The sequence below is a fragment of the Periophthalmus magnuspinnatus genome, chromosome 8 (genome assembly GCF_009829125.3).
Source record: "Periophthalmus magnuspinnatus isolate fPerMag1 chromosome 8, fPerMag1.2.pri, whole genome shotgun sequence".
Lineage (NCBI taxonomy): Eukaryota > Metazoa > Chordata > Actinopteri > Gobiiformes > Gobiidae > Periophthalmus > Periophthalmus magnuspinnatus.
The window spans coordinates 25,691,953-25,709,406 of NC_047133.1; the positions used below are offsets into that span (position 1 = coordinate 25,691,953).

Genomic DNA, 17,454 nt, shown 5'->3' on the forward strand with positions numbered 1-17,454 from the left:
CGCGCGCGCCGTGATTTGCCAACACAAAGGCCTTACGTCACTACGTCGAGGTAAACGCACGTTGGGTTCGCTTGTTTTGTGTCCTGTGTCCGCCAGGCCGGGGGGTAAAAGAAAGTATTTTTGCCATTAATCAGTCAGACAGACTACTGTTAAATCACCGATTATGCTCTCATAAATGTCCTATTGTTTCTGATGTTACAATAATACGTTGCACTGTATTTTGTTTAGGTCCACTGCTCAATTCGTGAAGTGCCATTTTACTTTAAGTGTAGATAATATGCTATAAATATAAACTTTATAAAGGCCTAACCTGTAGTGAAAGAAGATCTGTCGTTATAGGCCTAAAACCTAGTCTAGTGATATCATGTGTGTTTGTGGTATAAGAAAAGAGGGCCACAGAATGGTGTTGTGTAAGTTTCATCAAGAATAGGGCGTAGATCTCCGCATGCTACGACACAGAAAATCAATCACAGTAGTCGTACATTTGTAAACATTCTTGATAAACTGAGGTGTGGTCTAAGGTAACAAAAGACACATGATACAAAGGATACAAATTAGGCTACTTCACACAAAGCCTTTTAATTAACATCATGAGGGTTAAAACACTATGTGTCTGTTGGTGGGTACCATGACAGATGTCGCGGTCATTTGAAGTGTCGCACTGAATAAAACTACATAAAACTGTGTGAATGCATTCTCCTGTTTCCCCACACACCACAGACTGACACGCACATCACTAGACCTATAAAATGTACACGCTAAGGCCTGGTCTGTGGTGAAAATGACTTTTACTATCATACAACACTCTGGTCTATCTGTCTGATTTTACTCATCTGTGACGATATGAACGTAAATAGATGAGGGATGAAGAAAGAGAACTGCAGGGCCACGTTTCATCAATATATCATGTCCAATGAGCTGTCAGTCAGCGGCCAGTGCACGTGTGCGTCATACATTTGGCCTGTGTAGTTCATGAAGACAGGTGAAAGTAGCTGCAGTTGTTTTTCTTCTTCATCCGGATAGGATCATGGTAAGTATATTAACGGTGCCTACGTAGCCCTGTCGTGTGGCCGTCCGCCTGCAGCGCCTTAACCGCCCTGCTCATCTTAACCACATCAGGTGGTCCATCACAAGGTGCGACCTACAGCATGCTCCTAGTTGGTGTCACTAAAATCACACGTTAAATAAAAAAAAATCATATCATCAACCCAACCCCTCTTCTTTCAATCATATATAAACCCTCAGATACATAAAACATCACAAATATTTAAATAAAGGGCCTACTCATTTACAGTTGTATGCTGTGCTTGTATGTATCAAGGTAAATATGTTATTTGATTTAAAAACGAAACAAAAACGATTTATGAGTATAAATATGAAAATGTAATTCCTATAACTGACGAAATAGAAAAAGAAAATCTAAAAACCAAACACACTGACGTTAACATGTGAAAGCAAACTCTTTCATGTTGAAAGAGTGAAAATCTTTTACACATTATTACACTTCTATTGAACACACAACTTACTAAACACACAAACAACAAAAAACACAAACATATGACCATAATCATTTATAAGACAAAAGATGAATCTAACACTGAAGAAAAAAATAAATAGAACAAGTCAAGAATCATTTTGTATATTCAGTTCGAGAATAGTACTGTGGTTGATTGATGGAGATTGAAGAATCTGTAAAGGTCGAACTGGTGACAGAAACATATTTTTCAATGGAGTTGCAAATTGCTATGAAAGGGGTACTACTAAATATACTAGCCTATATATTAAACTGTCACCTAACTATAACTTCACCCTAGTTTACTCTTGATCTCTGTTTTCTAAAACAAGAAGCCAGTTACTTTGAACACCTTAATAAAAACTGCTGTCATCACCAACAACATCCATGTATACTAGCCTTGTTTCCACCTACAAAGATGCAATATCAATATAGCCAAACTTGCAAACTTACAACTTAGTCTTATTCACTATACGTCCAATACAAGAGCACTTTGTACAACTGACGATTGGCTCATCAAACCACCTGAAACCTCCACTCACTTTACATGTGTCTTTCTATGGAGCTCAACAGTGATCTCTCATCCTGCTGTTCCAGATGTACATTTCCCATGCATTTTTCTCATAGACTTTCGGTGAAAAAAACGTTAATGTTAATAAAGCTGGATGTGAAAATTTAAATTTACCTGAGCGAGTGGCCACTGATGAGCTCCATGTCAGGGATACTTGGACTTCTTACACAACAAAACTGACACAATACACAAGCTCTTCACTTTGCCCTCTATAACATCCCTTGACTACAGCTGGTTCAAGTTTGCTCGCTCCATCAATTACTACGCTGTTTGTTTTTTCTTCCATCAACACAACAAATCACTTAACTTGTCATTTCAACACTTCCACTTACCTTCTTTCATTGCTCATTTGACCCACTACATCCCTGGTTAAATCTTGTTTCCCCACACTCTCTTTTGTTCTAATGGCCATAGTGCACTCCTCTCTGTTCACTAGTCCAGTCCCACCACCACTCAAAACTGCCTCAGCTACACCTTTAATCATGAAACCTGGATTTGATCTCAAAAGACTAACAATACTATCCAATTTCCAACCTTCATTTCATTGCCAAATTATAAGAATGCAGTTTTAGCTCATCCCCAAGACCATCTTCAGTATAATAATCAGTTTGAGCCCTTTCAATCTCCTTTCTGCTCAAACCATAGTCATGAAACTGCACTGGTCAAAATAACCAATGATCTCCTCATAGCAGCTGATGTACATCTTCGCACCATCCTCCTCTTCCTCAGTGCTGCCTTTGATACCATCTCCCATGCAGTTCCACTAGAGCGTTTGGCTGACACCGGGGTCACAGGCGCTGCATTAACATGGTTTACCTCCTATCTCGTGGACAGAAAACAGTGAAAACAGGTCAAAACTACCAAATCAGCATTATCATTACACCATGGAGTTCCCCAAGGTCCCGTCCTAGATCCACTTCTGTTTCTTATTGGCTCCAAAACAATTGCTGCTCAAGTCCCCATTCCACACTATTTGCACTGATGGCTCTGGTTCCATTTCCTCACCATTCAAAAGTAGGGTGACCAGATGGAAATCAACCAAATGTGGAACAGCACCTCTGTTTAAGTGGGACAAAGCGTGAAAATGAGGGACATCTTGTTGAAAAAAACATGCCTTTTTCTTTTTTCATTGCTTCTCTTCTCCCCGTTTGAACAAGATGCCTTAATTCCTGTATTCTGCTGCATTTTTTGCCAATATTTTTGGTAAAATCTAGGAACCAAAGAAATAAATATAACATTAGACTGGACAGCCTGCCGTTTGTGCGGTTTGTGTCTGCATTGTCAGTGTTTTCACCGTTCTACAGTGGGTAAATGCCGACGGTTTATTCTGACAAGATCACGGAAAGTGTTCCGTTGTCATAAACAGCACCTTAAGATGCACGTCATGGGAACTTTTCTAAGCTTCAGGATCACTTATGAATAAAAAGAGGACTTGACAGCTCTACATAGGCTGTGACAAAATGGAAAAATGCTTCAATACTTTTTAAATTCTTGTCTACTTCTGATCTATTTTCATTATAATAGTTTTTTACCAACATACATAGTGCACTCCTATGTCATGCAATGTGCCTGGAAATTAAGAATACCTTAATTTTCAAATGTGTTGCATTGCTAAATGTGTATGATTATACTATTGTGTTGATTTTACTAACATACACTTTGTTTCCATTGTAAAAGCAGTGCTGTGTCAGTGCGTGTAAACCCTGTGCAGGCCTGTGCTCAGTGATGCTACTGGGATGTCTTCTTCTTTCTTCCTCTGGTCACAGATTTACAAAACTGCAGGCTACTTGATTGTATGTTATCTATAGTTTTTTGTGTCTTCTTCCTCTTTGTCGCTGTTCGCTCTGTCCTTCTCTCCTTGATTAATGTAGACTTTGATTGAAAGTTATTATTTATTTATTTAATAATGTAAGTCATATTTGGAAAAGAGAAACTTTCCCATCAAATGTCATAATAAGAGCTTATCTTTGCCTTGAGGCAGGTCCAGACAGTTCTCTCATGGCACAATAACATATCCCAGAGATAAAAATGTTTCTTTGCATGAATCTAATTCAGCTGTGAATGATGAGGAGTTACACTGAACTTATTGTTGTTTGGGAAGATTTGTTCATGTTCCTTGTTAAAACAGTAACAACTGCTTGACCTTGCTGGAAAAATATCATTACATGGTTTTGAGGCCAAGACGATCTGGTGTTTGGCCTGGATGAAATTCACCCTCTTTGGTAGATGTAGTAAAAGGGAAGCATCAGAGCTCCCTTGAAACAGCTGACTGAGTTACATTGCAGTCATTATCTTTCTATTATGAAATAACTTTAACAAGACAGGGCTTGTTTTTTTTTTTTAATAATGTCCACTTGTCTGTCTTTGTTTTAGTGTGTCCTCCATCTTAGCAGTTGGTGTAGGATTTGTAGTGGTCACAGGTATTCTCTCTCAGCTCCATTTGCTTCTAGTAGTACATTCTTCTTTTGCTGATGTTGTCAGAAGTTGTGGGTCAGGTTCAGCATCAGACATGCAGAAGGAGCACTGCCAGGTCATCTTCACCTCAGACAGACAACAGATAAAATATATTCATAAAATGAATCAAATACACTTACTACTCATTGATTATTTAGTCCCTGTGTTATTGTTCAATAATCATGATCCAAATCAATTTACCATGTCTGATTCTTGGCTATAGTTTGAGTTTAAAATATCCCACATAATGTTTTGTAGTTGAAACATATAGTTTTTTTATCATCCTGGAGGAAGTTTCTCTTTTACATTGAAGACAAAACTAATACTAAACACATTGAAAACACACAAACAACAACACAAAACCTATTGCTAGAAAGAAAGTTCAATGAAATGTTCATATATATATATATATATATATATATATATATATATATATATATATATATATATATATATATATATATATATATATATATATATATATATATATATATATATATATATATATATATATACATATCCTACTGTCGCCTAGTTTATAGTAAAGTTATCAAAGTATGCCACCTAGTGGTTATGTTAGCCTCATGACTAGCCTCAAGATTTTTATTATTATTATTATTTTTTATCTTTCGTATCTTTGTTGATGTGAAAGAAAAACATTTTATTTTATTGATTTAATTGATTTTAAATCTCTGAACACGTGGACTTTGAGCCCATTTTTGCTTTATATATATATATATATATATATATTTTTTTTTGGCATTTAAATAAGCTATAATAACCTACGCTAAAATAGATTGGAATTAGATAATTCATAATTGATAATCATGCATGCCAAATTTCTCAAATTTTCCCCTAGGGGGCACAAGTGTTGCAAAAATAAGCAGTTCCTTTGGGTTTCATGGTGGTGGTTACTGTCATGACCATGAACAGATGAATCTTCAACCCTGCCCTACATACCCTGCATGTAGGATTTTTTTTTTGGCTTATTTCATAGAGATGTAAACTGTTCTCTTTGAGCGACATTGGCACAGTGAATTCAGTTTTGGTCATTTTTTGGTTATTTTAAAAGGTGTTCTCAATTGATATACCTGCAATATTGAATAAATAATAATAAATTAAAGTCAATGTTTTTGGTGTATTGCCCCTTCATCAAATATATTAATTGAATTTAATACAAAATACACAAACAAAAAATACTAATAGGCCTACTGTTTTGTGTAGGCCTATATATCCTGTACTTCCAAGTTTCACAAATAATCTACCTGCATGTCTGTCTAATTTCTAATGTGTTAATGAAATGACTTGTGGCTATTTCAAAAGGCTAAATAATCTCTACAACTACAGCTAGACCTAAGTGTTTTTTCAGAAGTCAAATCAAACTTTGGAGACCATATCAAAGCGTTGGGATGGCGTCACAGAAAAGGTAATGATTAAACATGAGACCAAGTGTAACACATCTGCTGCATCCATGTATGCACACTTTTCATTTTGTGCCACTACACACTCATATGTGGGGCCCATATAAGACAGACAGTCTACTTGAAGTTGCTAGGCAAATCTCTTGACACCAGCGATTGATGTTTGCTCTGTACATTAGGTTATATGCCCTAATTCAGACAGATGTAGGCTAAAGGCCTTACTAGGCCAGAGGGTCACTACACGTTCATTCAAGTTTAATGTTAAATGGAAACTTATTAGTAATAAATTAGGGGGAAAATAAATAGCCTGCTGTATTTAATGTATCCTTTTTTTGTATTATTATTATTCGACACATTAAGGCCTATTTATCTTTGATGCAAGCGCTGAGCTATAACAGATGTAGTTTAGGTTATTTCAGAACAAATATTAAAACCTTATACTTAAATGTTTAATGGCATGTTGTGTGCAGAGGAGGATATTATATTAGTCTTATAGAAGTACTCTATAGTAGCGATCCACTTGTTTCTGTGGAGACTGCACACCTGACTGGGCGACAGGTGAGTTGGAGGAGAGTCCCTTAGCTGAAAGATTTTAAAAAGACTTCCACACACTGTCTCATTCTTAGTTCAATGTTATTAGTACAATGATTCTGTCCCTCTGACCTTCCTCAGGTATAGTAGTGATCCATGAAATTGATCAGGTTGTCTAAGAGTAAAACTTGGTATAACTACTCTGCAATGTGTGTAATTTGAAATCATTGTAGAGCAAATTGAATGGACAAAACATTAAATAACTGACAAATATGTTTTCAAAGAGTAGAGCATAAAATGATAACGAAAGTAACTAATATCTTAAGGAACAGTGCAAGAAACACAATACATTTAATATTGTCAACATTAAGCTTCTGTCATTTACTCATGTAAATGTACTATATATGTTATATATTGTAATGTATTACTCCAGTATAATTGAACATTAATGTAAAACATCTAGGCTATGTGTAAAAAGCATGGAAGTATAAGATCTAAGTTCTTATTATGTGAGACAGGCCTCTACTTTGACAATGTTTAAATCCAGGCTCAAAACGGTTTTTTATCTGTGCATATGACTGAAAGGGTTTTATTCTGCACTCTTCTCTTTTAATGTTAATTTTATAATGAGTATTTGTGATTATTTAGGTTTGCTTGTATTGTGATTTTAATGCCTTTCTTATTGTGTACGGATTGTGCTGTACAAATAAAGTTCATGGTAAAAGGAAATTCAGTTGTCGCAATCTGTGACGTCAGATTTAAGCGCCACGGTGGATCATGATGGCGACTGCCCAAACCACTCAAGAGAAAGAAAATGAAGATTGGTCTTTATTACCTTTGGTTCACGATATTATAAAATGGTAATGTTGTCATGTATGCACGTCTGGTTGTATGGATTTTCTATTTCATGGTTGTAATGCGTGTGTTTGTGGCTAGACAAACACTAGGCTAGCTGTGCACATTTCACTCGCTTCAACTCGAGTTGGGTTCTTTGTACTAACCTGTTTTTTTATTTGTTTAGCATGGACAAGGATAGTCAGGATGTCCACCAGGAATTGGCCAAGCTAAAGTCCAAGATCCAGGAGGCACGGGAGCAGATCTCCAACATGCCCGGTATCGACTGCAGCCCACAGGAGCAGCAGCAGCAACTCTGCACACTACGAGAGCAAGTGCGCACAAAGAATCAACTACTGCACAAGTATAAAGGTCTATGTATGTTTGATGTGCCCAAAGCATCATGATGTATAAATATATTTAAGAGACTGTGGTTCACATGACACGCAACATCTTCGCCAGTTTTATTCAACAACTGGATTATGGTCACGTGGATATATTCCATTTTTTCATGGATTTGGTAGCAGATTATTCTTTTCGACTCCTATCATTTTTGAGTTGAGTCAATGTTGAGTTTAAGTGGCATTTCTGCTCATTTGCACCTAAATCCCACACGCATCCTCTCACTTCTAGATAATGGACTTAATGTTTATAATGAAGAAGAGACAAAAAGACACATTTACCCAACACATTTTTGGGAGTGACCTTTAACGCCAACATTGAAAGTTAAAGAGATATTGAATACTTTGTTTATTAGTTGCTAAGTGCTGGCACAATATCCTTCTATCGAAACAGAGACTTAGACTTGGCATGTGTTTGAAAAGTATGATTTTTCACATTTCTAGCTAGAACATAAGGTTTGTGTTTGAAAAAGACATTTTTTTTACAGATGTTTCATTTTGTTGTTGCCTTTCCTTGTATTGGATTTTATAATAAATGTTCTATTCTATTTGGTTTTACACACAGTGAATATTGAAATGGTTAATACTCCGATAGCGCTGGACAGGTGGTGAAAATGTGATTGAGATCTTAATTTAATTGTGTAGTGTGTTGTGCTTGGTAGATTTTATTTCAGTTTTCAAGTGATGATCAATTGTTTATCAAATCAATTATCCAACTCTTTTAGTGACAATACATTAATTACATTTCCCACCATTTGTAAATAAGAGTAAATAAAGGTTTTTGTTTTCTTTTGTATTTTATTTTCTCTGTACAAAAGTTGTAGACAATAAATACATACAATTCATATTTGTTCAGCTACATACATTCAAGTCAGGTAGCAAAAATGTAAACATTTGTAAGTGCCACTAAAGGCTACGGTACATTGATAAGACCTAAGACATTCCAGAGCATCTACTGTATTACTACAATATAGCCTGTAAGAATGAGGTGAGACAGCTGCACTTGGTTCTGCATGGACCAAAACGTCCACAGTAATAAGGGCTGATACGCCCCGTAAACTTTTACACAAGTCCGTTGTCCTTTTTAAAATAAACTGTCAACAGATGATGCAGCCCTTTTCTTTTGTTTGGCTGCCGCCTACGGCTTTCTCTTTTATGTACATCAAGTCACTGTGCACACTTGGTCTGCGCGCAAACGGTGCCACGATGCCATACGCGTTCCCATCCTTGCACTTCTTGCTCCTGAACGATTTTCTGTGTAGCACATCGCAGTACTGCAGAGTAACTTTGCAGTGCCGGTCGGGGCTCATTTCGTTGGGCAGTTTGGCCATTGTGAAAAGAGTTTGAAACATTTGGTCCACATTGATGTTTTTCTTTGCCGAGATTTCAAAGTACGCACAGTGCTCGTCTCCACCAACAAGCTGCTCGATTTCTTCCTCCTGGATTTCACGGTAAAAGTCTCTGTCACACTTGTTGCCGCAGATGACCAGCGGGACATCCACGTTCTCTTTGGTCTTGTTTCGCAGGCAGGACTTGGTCTCGTGGATTTGGCGCTTCAGACGCTGCACCTCCTGGAACGAGTCCCTGTTGTCAAGGCTGAAGACCAAGATGAACACATCACCTATAAAGACAAGAATGTTTATTAGTTAGGCTACTTGTATTATTGTGATGATAGAAGATAGTAGGCCAGGTGACAGTCAAAGAGATATTTTTAATAATATGTGCAGACTTACCAGTAAGAATTGAAAGTCTCCTCATGGCTGGGAATGGGTGATTTCCAGATGTGTCCAAAATATCCAGCTGATAAACGTGTCCTCGGATGCTGTAGAATTTTCTATGAAAGTCCTCAATTGTAGGTGTATAGTGTTCGTCAAATCTTTCGTTGAGAAACCGAGAGATGATGGCGGTCTTCCCAACTTTCGTGGAGCCCAGAATGACCATCCTGTGGCAGTTCTTGGCCGGTATGTCAAACTCGTTTTCGCACGAGGACGTTTTCTTAATCATTCTTGCTGGCGTTTGCGATGCTTTGTGATAGAATAAAATCCCTTTCAAATGCGAGAGAGGTGAGCGCTCTCTGTCTGAAGGCTGAGCGCGACTGACGGGAATTTATAGGAGAAGTTGTCGCGCCTCCCCAAAGCGTCATGCGTCATGGCGCCTCTCCTCCAGCTTGGAGAGCAGGACCAAAATCCTAAATTATAATGTTACTATGGTTGTTTTTGTGCGTCACAGCTGCCAAATCCTCAGCAACACAAAAGAGTTTGTATTGTTTTTGTAAGTATTAGAAATTAGCCTGCTAAATCTGTGCAACGCGACACATTCAAATAGCACAAAAATAGCCAATATTGCAGGTATTTTCGTAAATAATGCACACGTATACAAGGAAAAAATATGTTTTAAGAATTCAATTCACTACCTAATAAAAAAAGTGACCACTTTGTTTATTATTTAAAAATGCTAAAGATAACTGAGTGATTTAATGATTAAATTTGTCAATTCTGGGCAAACAGTTTGTCTATGTGATCCATATTTGCATCAGAATTGACCTAATAAATAATAAGCATAAACATGGACTCAAATACTAATCACTGAAAAGTGTGAAAGGTTATTACAGTGGTCCTTATAGTTAGTAGTTCATAGTTTATAGTTTATAGGCTATTATGCCATCACTGTGGCACTCTAAAAACAGGTTATTTTTATGTTTGAGGCTCCATGTGCAAAATGTAAGAACGTCACATAAGTGTTAAACAGCTATGTGTGTATCTACTGCTTGAGAGCCATGTCAGTCCAATTTGTATTGACTTTCCCATATGTGTAAATTGAAATACCCCACAGGCAGTCTAAAGATAGAGCCTGGTGCCTGTGACTCAAAGCTGCCTCAATCACTTTAGTACCTTAACCACCTATCACTTTCTCTTCTTTTTGATCATTGTGAGAGAAAAACATGCACTACATTTTCATGGTACAAAAAACTCTCTTTAAGTTACACATAAGGACAAGTTAACTTGCTCTATAGCCTATGTTTTTTTTTTCCAGTTTTATAGTAGCTTATTAACTGCTGTGCTCTGGCAGTACTGTAGCTGTCGCATAAATTGTAAAAAGTAAGCCTTACTACAGCTATACTGTACTACTACAAGTAACACATGGAGTAAATTATGTAATTAGGTTTATTACTTAAAAAAATAAATACAATACAATACTATATTAAAGACTTGTACTTGTACTGCTAGTTTACTACTTTTACCAGAGAAGGCTGTAACATTTCCAGGTGTTTCACTTTTTTATTTGATAACAGTTTGCACTGACCTATATAATTAGTAACCCAATAAAAAGTCTGTATGTATGATCGCCAGTTTTATTATTGTGTGTACAGTGGGGCATCTATTTACGTGATTTTGAAGGAGCCAATACTGCTGACCTTTTTGTCAGTAGAGTGAAATCAGATAGGTGTACTTAAGCCTGCTTGTCCAAGGGGTGTGCATTAGGTTTGTATAACAGGGTCGAGTGAACCTCTGGTCTATTGGTCTGTAATGAAGCCAGTGTGTTCCCAAATGTATAATAGGACACGTGCACAAGACCCTGTAATATAAACCATCCACACAGCCTATGGATTATGAGCTTAGTTTACATATAGACCAAAAAACAGAAAAATAATAGGGTAATGTACATGTCTCTCCTTTAAGTAATCGAAACTTGATCAACAGAATGGTGGTGTACGTTCAACTGAGACTGAAAGTCACTTTGCCTTTTGATGTGACACGCGCACTGTGTAAGTTTGTTTTCAGGTGGGGGTCTGCCACCTGCTTGTCTCCATGGAGATGCTCTTTGCCCAGAATGTTCCACACTGTGGTATTCAACTTATCTGTGTTGGATTTATTTTTATTTTTTATTTTTATTTTTAAAAGAAAAGCATGCATTTTTCCTGTGAGTGGGGTCTCCACAGATCTAACCTGTAACTGATTGGTAACTTCTGCTCTGGTGGTATATATGTGTAATGTTATATACCATAGAACATTCCAAGCAAAGAAATAACACAGAAAACAGCTTAATTTCACATTCTAGATTGTATTATTTCTTTTTTTTTAAACCATGAGCTGTAGAAATGTCCTTCTTAATTTACAGCTGAGAACAGACATCAACATAAACTACTTAAAAGGGAAAAGGCAATATCATCAAAGGAAGTTCATTTTTTATAACTGTAAGCTCTGTAGACTGTTCCAACCTCAAGTGGACACAAGATATTAGTTAAATTATGCAAACTGATTATATTTTTAACTAAATTTTGTCTGCTCTGGTCTTTATCTTCAGGTTGTTCTGAAGCATGGGCTGTCCTCTGCCTGACCACTTCTGCCCTGGCAACGCAGTGAGTGGAAAACACATCCAGCTCCAGTGTGTACGGCGCACAAGAACAAGTACACATTAGTCCTATTTCTTTGGCAGATGGCTTTGGTTCATAACTAATAAAGACAAGAGGACAGGAAAATATTGAGAAACATGGCAGGAAGACGGGCAGCTTTTTAAGGACAACATATGATATTTCAGTTAAACTAATAACGGTCACCCTGACCAATTTAAACAACAGTTATCTGTTTATACGTATCTGTTTTTTATTGCCAGCATTAGGATTGGGATTAACAATTAACTGTTTATTTATTATTTATAGGCCTGTCACGATAACACATTTTGAAGCACGATATATTGCTACAGAGAAATAACATGATAAATGATATTATTGAAACTACTTTACACCAAGCGGGATAATCCCAGTAAACCAATTTTAAAATATACCATATCATTAAAATGCCTCAGCTGTAAGAAATAAATATTGAGCCTAAAAGTATATTGTTCCAGCTTTCATGTATTGAATGATGAATCAGCATAGTAATTATTGTGACAGGCCTATTATTTATACAATTACTTAATAAACTGTTTGACAAGTCGAGGATATGTTGTTAAAAATCACCAAAACCTTTCTTAAAATGACTATAAATCATCACTAAATCTTGGCCTCATTCCTGTTTACTTTTAATCTTGGATTTATGTTGGTCTGCCGACATAATTTTCATATTTTCAAACATTAATGGCGTAACATTTCTTAAATCTTAGTGAGGGATTGTTTGTTTTTCGTGCGGGCAAGCTATTGAAAACTTTATAATGGTTATGAGTCATAGATGTCAAAAGTGAAACATAAAACCAGAAAAAGAGTATTATTTGACGGGTGTTGCTATATGAGCATCTGTGACGTGTTTGATGTAAAAACAACACAGTAGCTCCTCCCTGGCGTAGTGTCATCATACCCGTCGACTGGTTGCGATTGCGCTTCATTCATGTAACAGGTTTAACACGCACTTTGTGGTGAGAATTCTCATTAGCAGCTTTTTCAAGCATATGGGGTGAGGAAAGGTGTCTGTAAGGCTCAGGGTACATGAGATAATATGTGGCAATGGCGATAAAAATGAAAATGTGTTGTGATTGCGTAGACGTGTATTTCATTTTCACTAAGTTTTAATCACATGACGAAGAAAGACTGGTAAAAAGTGTGACAATAATAATTTTTGTCTGTTGTTGTGGTAGAAGTGTCTAGTGGAATAGTTTAGGGGTGGGACAAGGCACAATTTCCACAAAAAGAGACGAGACATGAGATTGGGTCCATGAAAACAGTATGGTTCACCTCACAATTTTGGCCAAATATTTAATTGCCGTGTATAATTTAGTTGTCATTGCAGCATTGCATTTTGGAACAACAACTTGGAAATCAACAGAACCTTTTTGTCCAACTTTTTTGTAAAGATCTCACCAGGATTCTGCTTCTTCCACACATGTTTGCACGATCTTCACAATTTTAGTATAAGTAATAGTGTTAGTGCAGGTAGCATAGTAGTAAGCCTGACTGTACACTAAGATATTTGAGACATGTATATGCGTTCATTGGCAAGTACTTGTACATAAAATTGTGAAATATTACTCATACGTTTCTGTAGGATTGTTAAAAGAGTAGTGTAGATTGAAGCTGTGTTGTGATGCCGTGCGATTGTGGTCATTTGCGTGTCAGTTGGGGCCTGTCTGTTGAATGAAGCATTAGTGTAGACAGTTTCCAGTACAAAGGCCTTAGATTTCTGAGCCAATCACAGCCTTGGCCTTGTACTAGGTTCAGATCTCAAGCACCTGTATGTTTAGCTACAGCAGCAATCTGTCAGCTCTTAGTAATCAGGACAAGCAACTCCACCGCTCTAGACACGGCATGACGTACACAACATCAATATCAGAACCAAAATATAATGTGACAATCATGCAAAGACATATAGAGGCAGTGAGAGGATTTGTTGACGGTGGAATCGTGTTTGAAATAATTTTTGCTTGTTTTTCTCAGCAGGAGAAAGGCTTTTTTGAGTGCTTTACTTTTCTTTGCTATACTTTTAACTTTGGAGATGACAGAAGTTAAAATGCAAACTGTTTCTCTAGTGTGCGTTCACACTTCCACATATGAAACTGTGGACTAAACTAGAACTAAAACTGGACTAGACAGGACTAAAACAGCACCAAACCAAATCTACATAAGGACTAAACTCAGAACCAGCCAACCAAACAAGTGCAAGTAGAAAAGTGCACCCTAAGTAACAGGTATATTTGCATCATGGTTCGGCTTACTATGTGTTTATTATTTGATTGTTTTAATTTATTTATTATGATGCTCACTTATGCTTAACTTATTTGTAGCACACTTTGTACATGCTTTGAAATTTGACACTTAATAAACAGCAAAAAAAGACCTCCATAACAGTGGCAGCGCCTAAAGCCCATACAGATTGTACCACTTGGCCTCGCTATGTATAGTGTTGCCATTGCCACATTTGAATGCATAGATTACAGCTTTCAGAATGACAAAACATGGAGACTCACTGACTATTTCATTTGCAATGGCTTATTTTGAATCTGGCTGGATTCTATTTACTGATTTGTTATTTTGAGGCAGGTCACTGTGTATGTCAGAGTTGTAATAGGACAAAAGAGAGCCAGTGAAAAGCCCTTTTGGAAAATTGGCCTCTGCGGTGGTGTTGGACGTTTCCAGTGCTGCACAAGTCTGTATTAAAGCTAATGGCCAGGACCAATGGGTATTACCTCAGTGGAGCTGGTAAATGTGACTACCACCGAGTGATCTTATAAATGCTTAACCTTAAAATACGTCAGTGAGCGGTGCCCTTTGCTGATGCGCTGTTTACGTAACACTAATGGCTTCACGCTGGGACAACAGCCAAGGTGGGAGGTAAGAGAGAAGGTGAAGACTGAAGAGAAGACCTGCCATGTTTTTAATTTTATCTTGTACTAACAGTTGCAAAGTTAATGATGTGGATTAATATTACGTAAAGTCTACACCAGAGCCTTAGCTTGAATCATACACTGCAGCTCACACATGACATTAGGCAGTGAGTGAAGCATGTTTATATAGACACTACAGACATTCCTTTATTTTCAACATACTTTTTTACATATATAACAGTTCTGCAACAATGGATCACTTGGTTTAGGCCTATAGTGATCCTCCAGTAATTAGTGGTAGGTGTATCTTTTTTAAGTATGACATTAGTTTAATTAAGTATATAGATAATTAAAAATCTGTAGTTGCCTTCCTTCGTGGGTTTACCACAAGAAACTACCTATCTATTGTTATTGAGAACATGGCACCTTTTATTGTCTCACAGTGGAGATGTAAAGTCAAGAACAACAAGAACTGACATTTGAGGGTCACAATACCAGTTTTATTTTATAGAACTTTAACTGCAGATTTCAAAAACTTCTCCCCCCTTTGCTTCTTGTGTATGAGTTCTGCAGTTTTCTAACAAACTGTGTCGATATCTTTGCAAATTAGAGGTAATGAACTCAAATGGGTGCCAGCCACAGCCGTGTTGTTTGTGCGTCAGGCGGCGGTCCACAGAGCACGATGGTTTTGCGCTCTCTTACACTCTGTGATTAATCCTTCTGGAATCCCACTCACCACTACCTCTGCCCCACTGCATGCGTCAGAGCACTGGGGCAGGCAGGTGAAAAATTGTGTCCTCATATCTAGATGCTGCAAACAGGAGAGAAGAAGGTGAGACATTTTTATAAATACAAAGATTAAATATCACTTTTTACTGTTTTTTACTTTCAAACAAACACAGAAAACCCCCCAAAAAACATTTAATTTCTTGCTCTGACTGCCTTTATGAAGCTAAAATATGTGGTTTATGGTTTAAAACAACTTACCTCTGTATTTCACCCATAGTGCAACAGGAGCGGCAGGGGAGCTGTCTCCTCTTATCCAATTATACTTGTTTTAGATTGAGTTGGGTTGAGTAAATGTGTTTTCTACTGGTATCAGTATAATAAAAACAATAGAAATATATTAAAACAGAATAGTAATAACATTAAGCTGATTGCAACATTTTGCTACTTTATTGGTTCTCATGAGCTTTACGCCTTGTTATAATGTCACTACCTCCACAAAAACAGACCTGGAGTTGTGTTTTGTTTCATTCACACATGTTTGAGTAACTCTTTATTATTAGTCTGTCTACATCTCCAAAGGTCAAAATGCTCTGTTCCACCTTGTGATGTCGTGAAGTGGTAGTTTTCAAGTTAACTGCTCCTTTTTACCTTTTGCTTAGTAGAGACTGGAAATTCCACAGCTGAAATCATCCAGATGATTTTAGTGATGGTGTGTGGAGTTTAAAAACACAGTGGGCACTTCCTGTATTAACACATGACATCACAAGGTGGAACGTGGAGTGTTTTCCATTTGAGAGAAGAATATAACCTAAATATGCAAGGTTTATGTGTTAAACATGTGGAAATGAAACAAAACACAAATCCGGGTCTGTTTTTGACAAGGAAACAGCATTATAACAGATCAGAAAATAGTGTCATATGGGCCCTTTAAGTTCATTTTGTGTAGTTGTTCAAATTAGCTATAGAAATAAACCTACAAATAACTGTCCAGAGAAGAGGAAATCTGTGCTCTCTGTTGCTGGCAAAAAATTCAAATAGGTTTTAAGTTCACATCCTAGTTTCTATAATGTGTGAACAACTGGACAACAACTGGCTAATATCAACATAGTAGTATTTCATAACAGGATAAATCTTACCTAGGGGCCCATGCTGCCCATTGTCTGTGTTTTTGTTTACATCCGCTGTGTGTAACTGGGCCTGTTGTGTCACAGTGTGAAGCCAATACTGCAGAGCACTGAGAGACCGCCGAGAGACCACAGAAGAGCCGACTCTCACAGGACACATCGGACATTCCCACTGTTTTCCTAATAGACGTGTTTGCACGTCCTCTGTCTGTAATCACCAAGGCTGTATGCAAGGCTTGGTTTGTTACAATGGTACAATAACATTCACTTTGGAGCCACAATTAAGCCCAATGTTACTGTTTACTATTACTGCAGTGCTGATGTGTTGGGGTTTGTTCTTAAGATGTTCAAGGTATGGGAACAATGCACACAAACACAATTATATAGAAATGTGTTCAAATGCATTTTGTTTTGTTTGTCAGTAACCATTAGGGCTTGGGAAAATACTGAATTTCCATCTTTCTGTTAAGCATTGGGAGTCGATTAATTTATAGATATGGAAATATCTAACTGAAATATGAGCTGCTAAATTATAAGACAGGAATCACAAGTGTGTCTGTTTGTAGAGGGTTAAACTAAGGTTAGCTAGCAGGTTGCATACATTATGAGACCCCATTTGAAG

General features: G+C 37.2%; 2 protein-coding genes across 2 annotated transcripts; one reads left to right on the forward strand and one right to left on the reverse strand.

The window, feature by feature from the left end:
• Positions 1 to 7,226: 7,226 nt before the first annotated feature.
• Positions 7,227 to 8,569, forward strand: med9 (mediator complex subunit 9). The gene is made up of 2 exons (XM_033970639.2): positions 7,227 to 7,350; positions 7,512 to 8,569. The coding sequence occupies exons 1-2, from the start codon at positions 7,268 to 7,270 to the stop codon at positions 7,729 to 7,731; spliced, it is 303 nt and encodes a 100-aa protein (XP_033826530.1). The 5' UTR covers positions 7,227 to 7,267; the 3' UTR covers positions 7,732 to 8,569.
• On the reverse strand, positions 8,531 to 9,787 carry LOC117375042 (dexamethasone-induced Ras-related protein 1-like). Its single transcript, XM_033971289.2, has 2 exons — positions 9,459 to 9,787; positions 8,531 to 9,346 (listed from the first exon to the last, which is right to left on the reverse strand). Exons 1-2 carry the CDS (start codon positions 9,727 to 9,729, stop codon positions 8,823 to 8,825), a joined length of 795 nt encoding a protein of 264 aa, XP_033827180.1. The 5' UTR covers positions 9,730 to 9,787; the 3' UTR covers positions 8,531 to 8,822.
• Between the last annotated feature and the right edge of the window lie 7,667 nt (positions 9,788 to 17,454).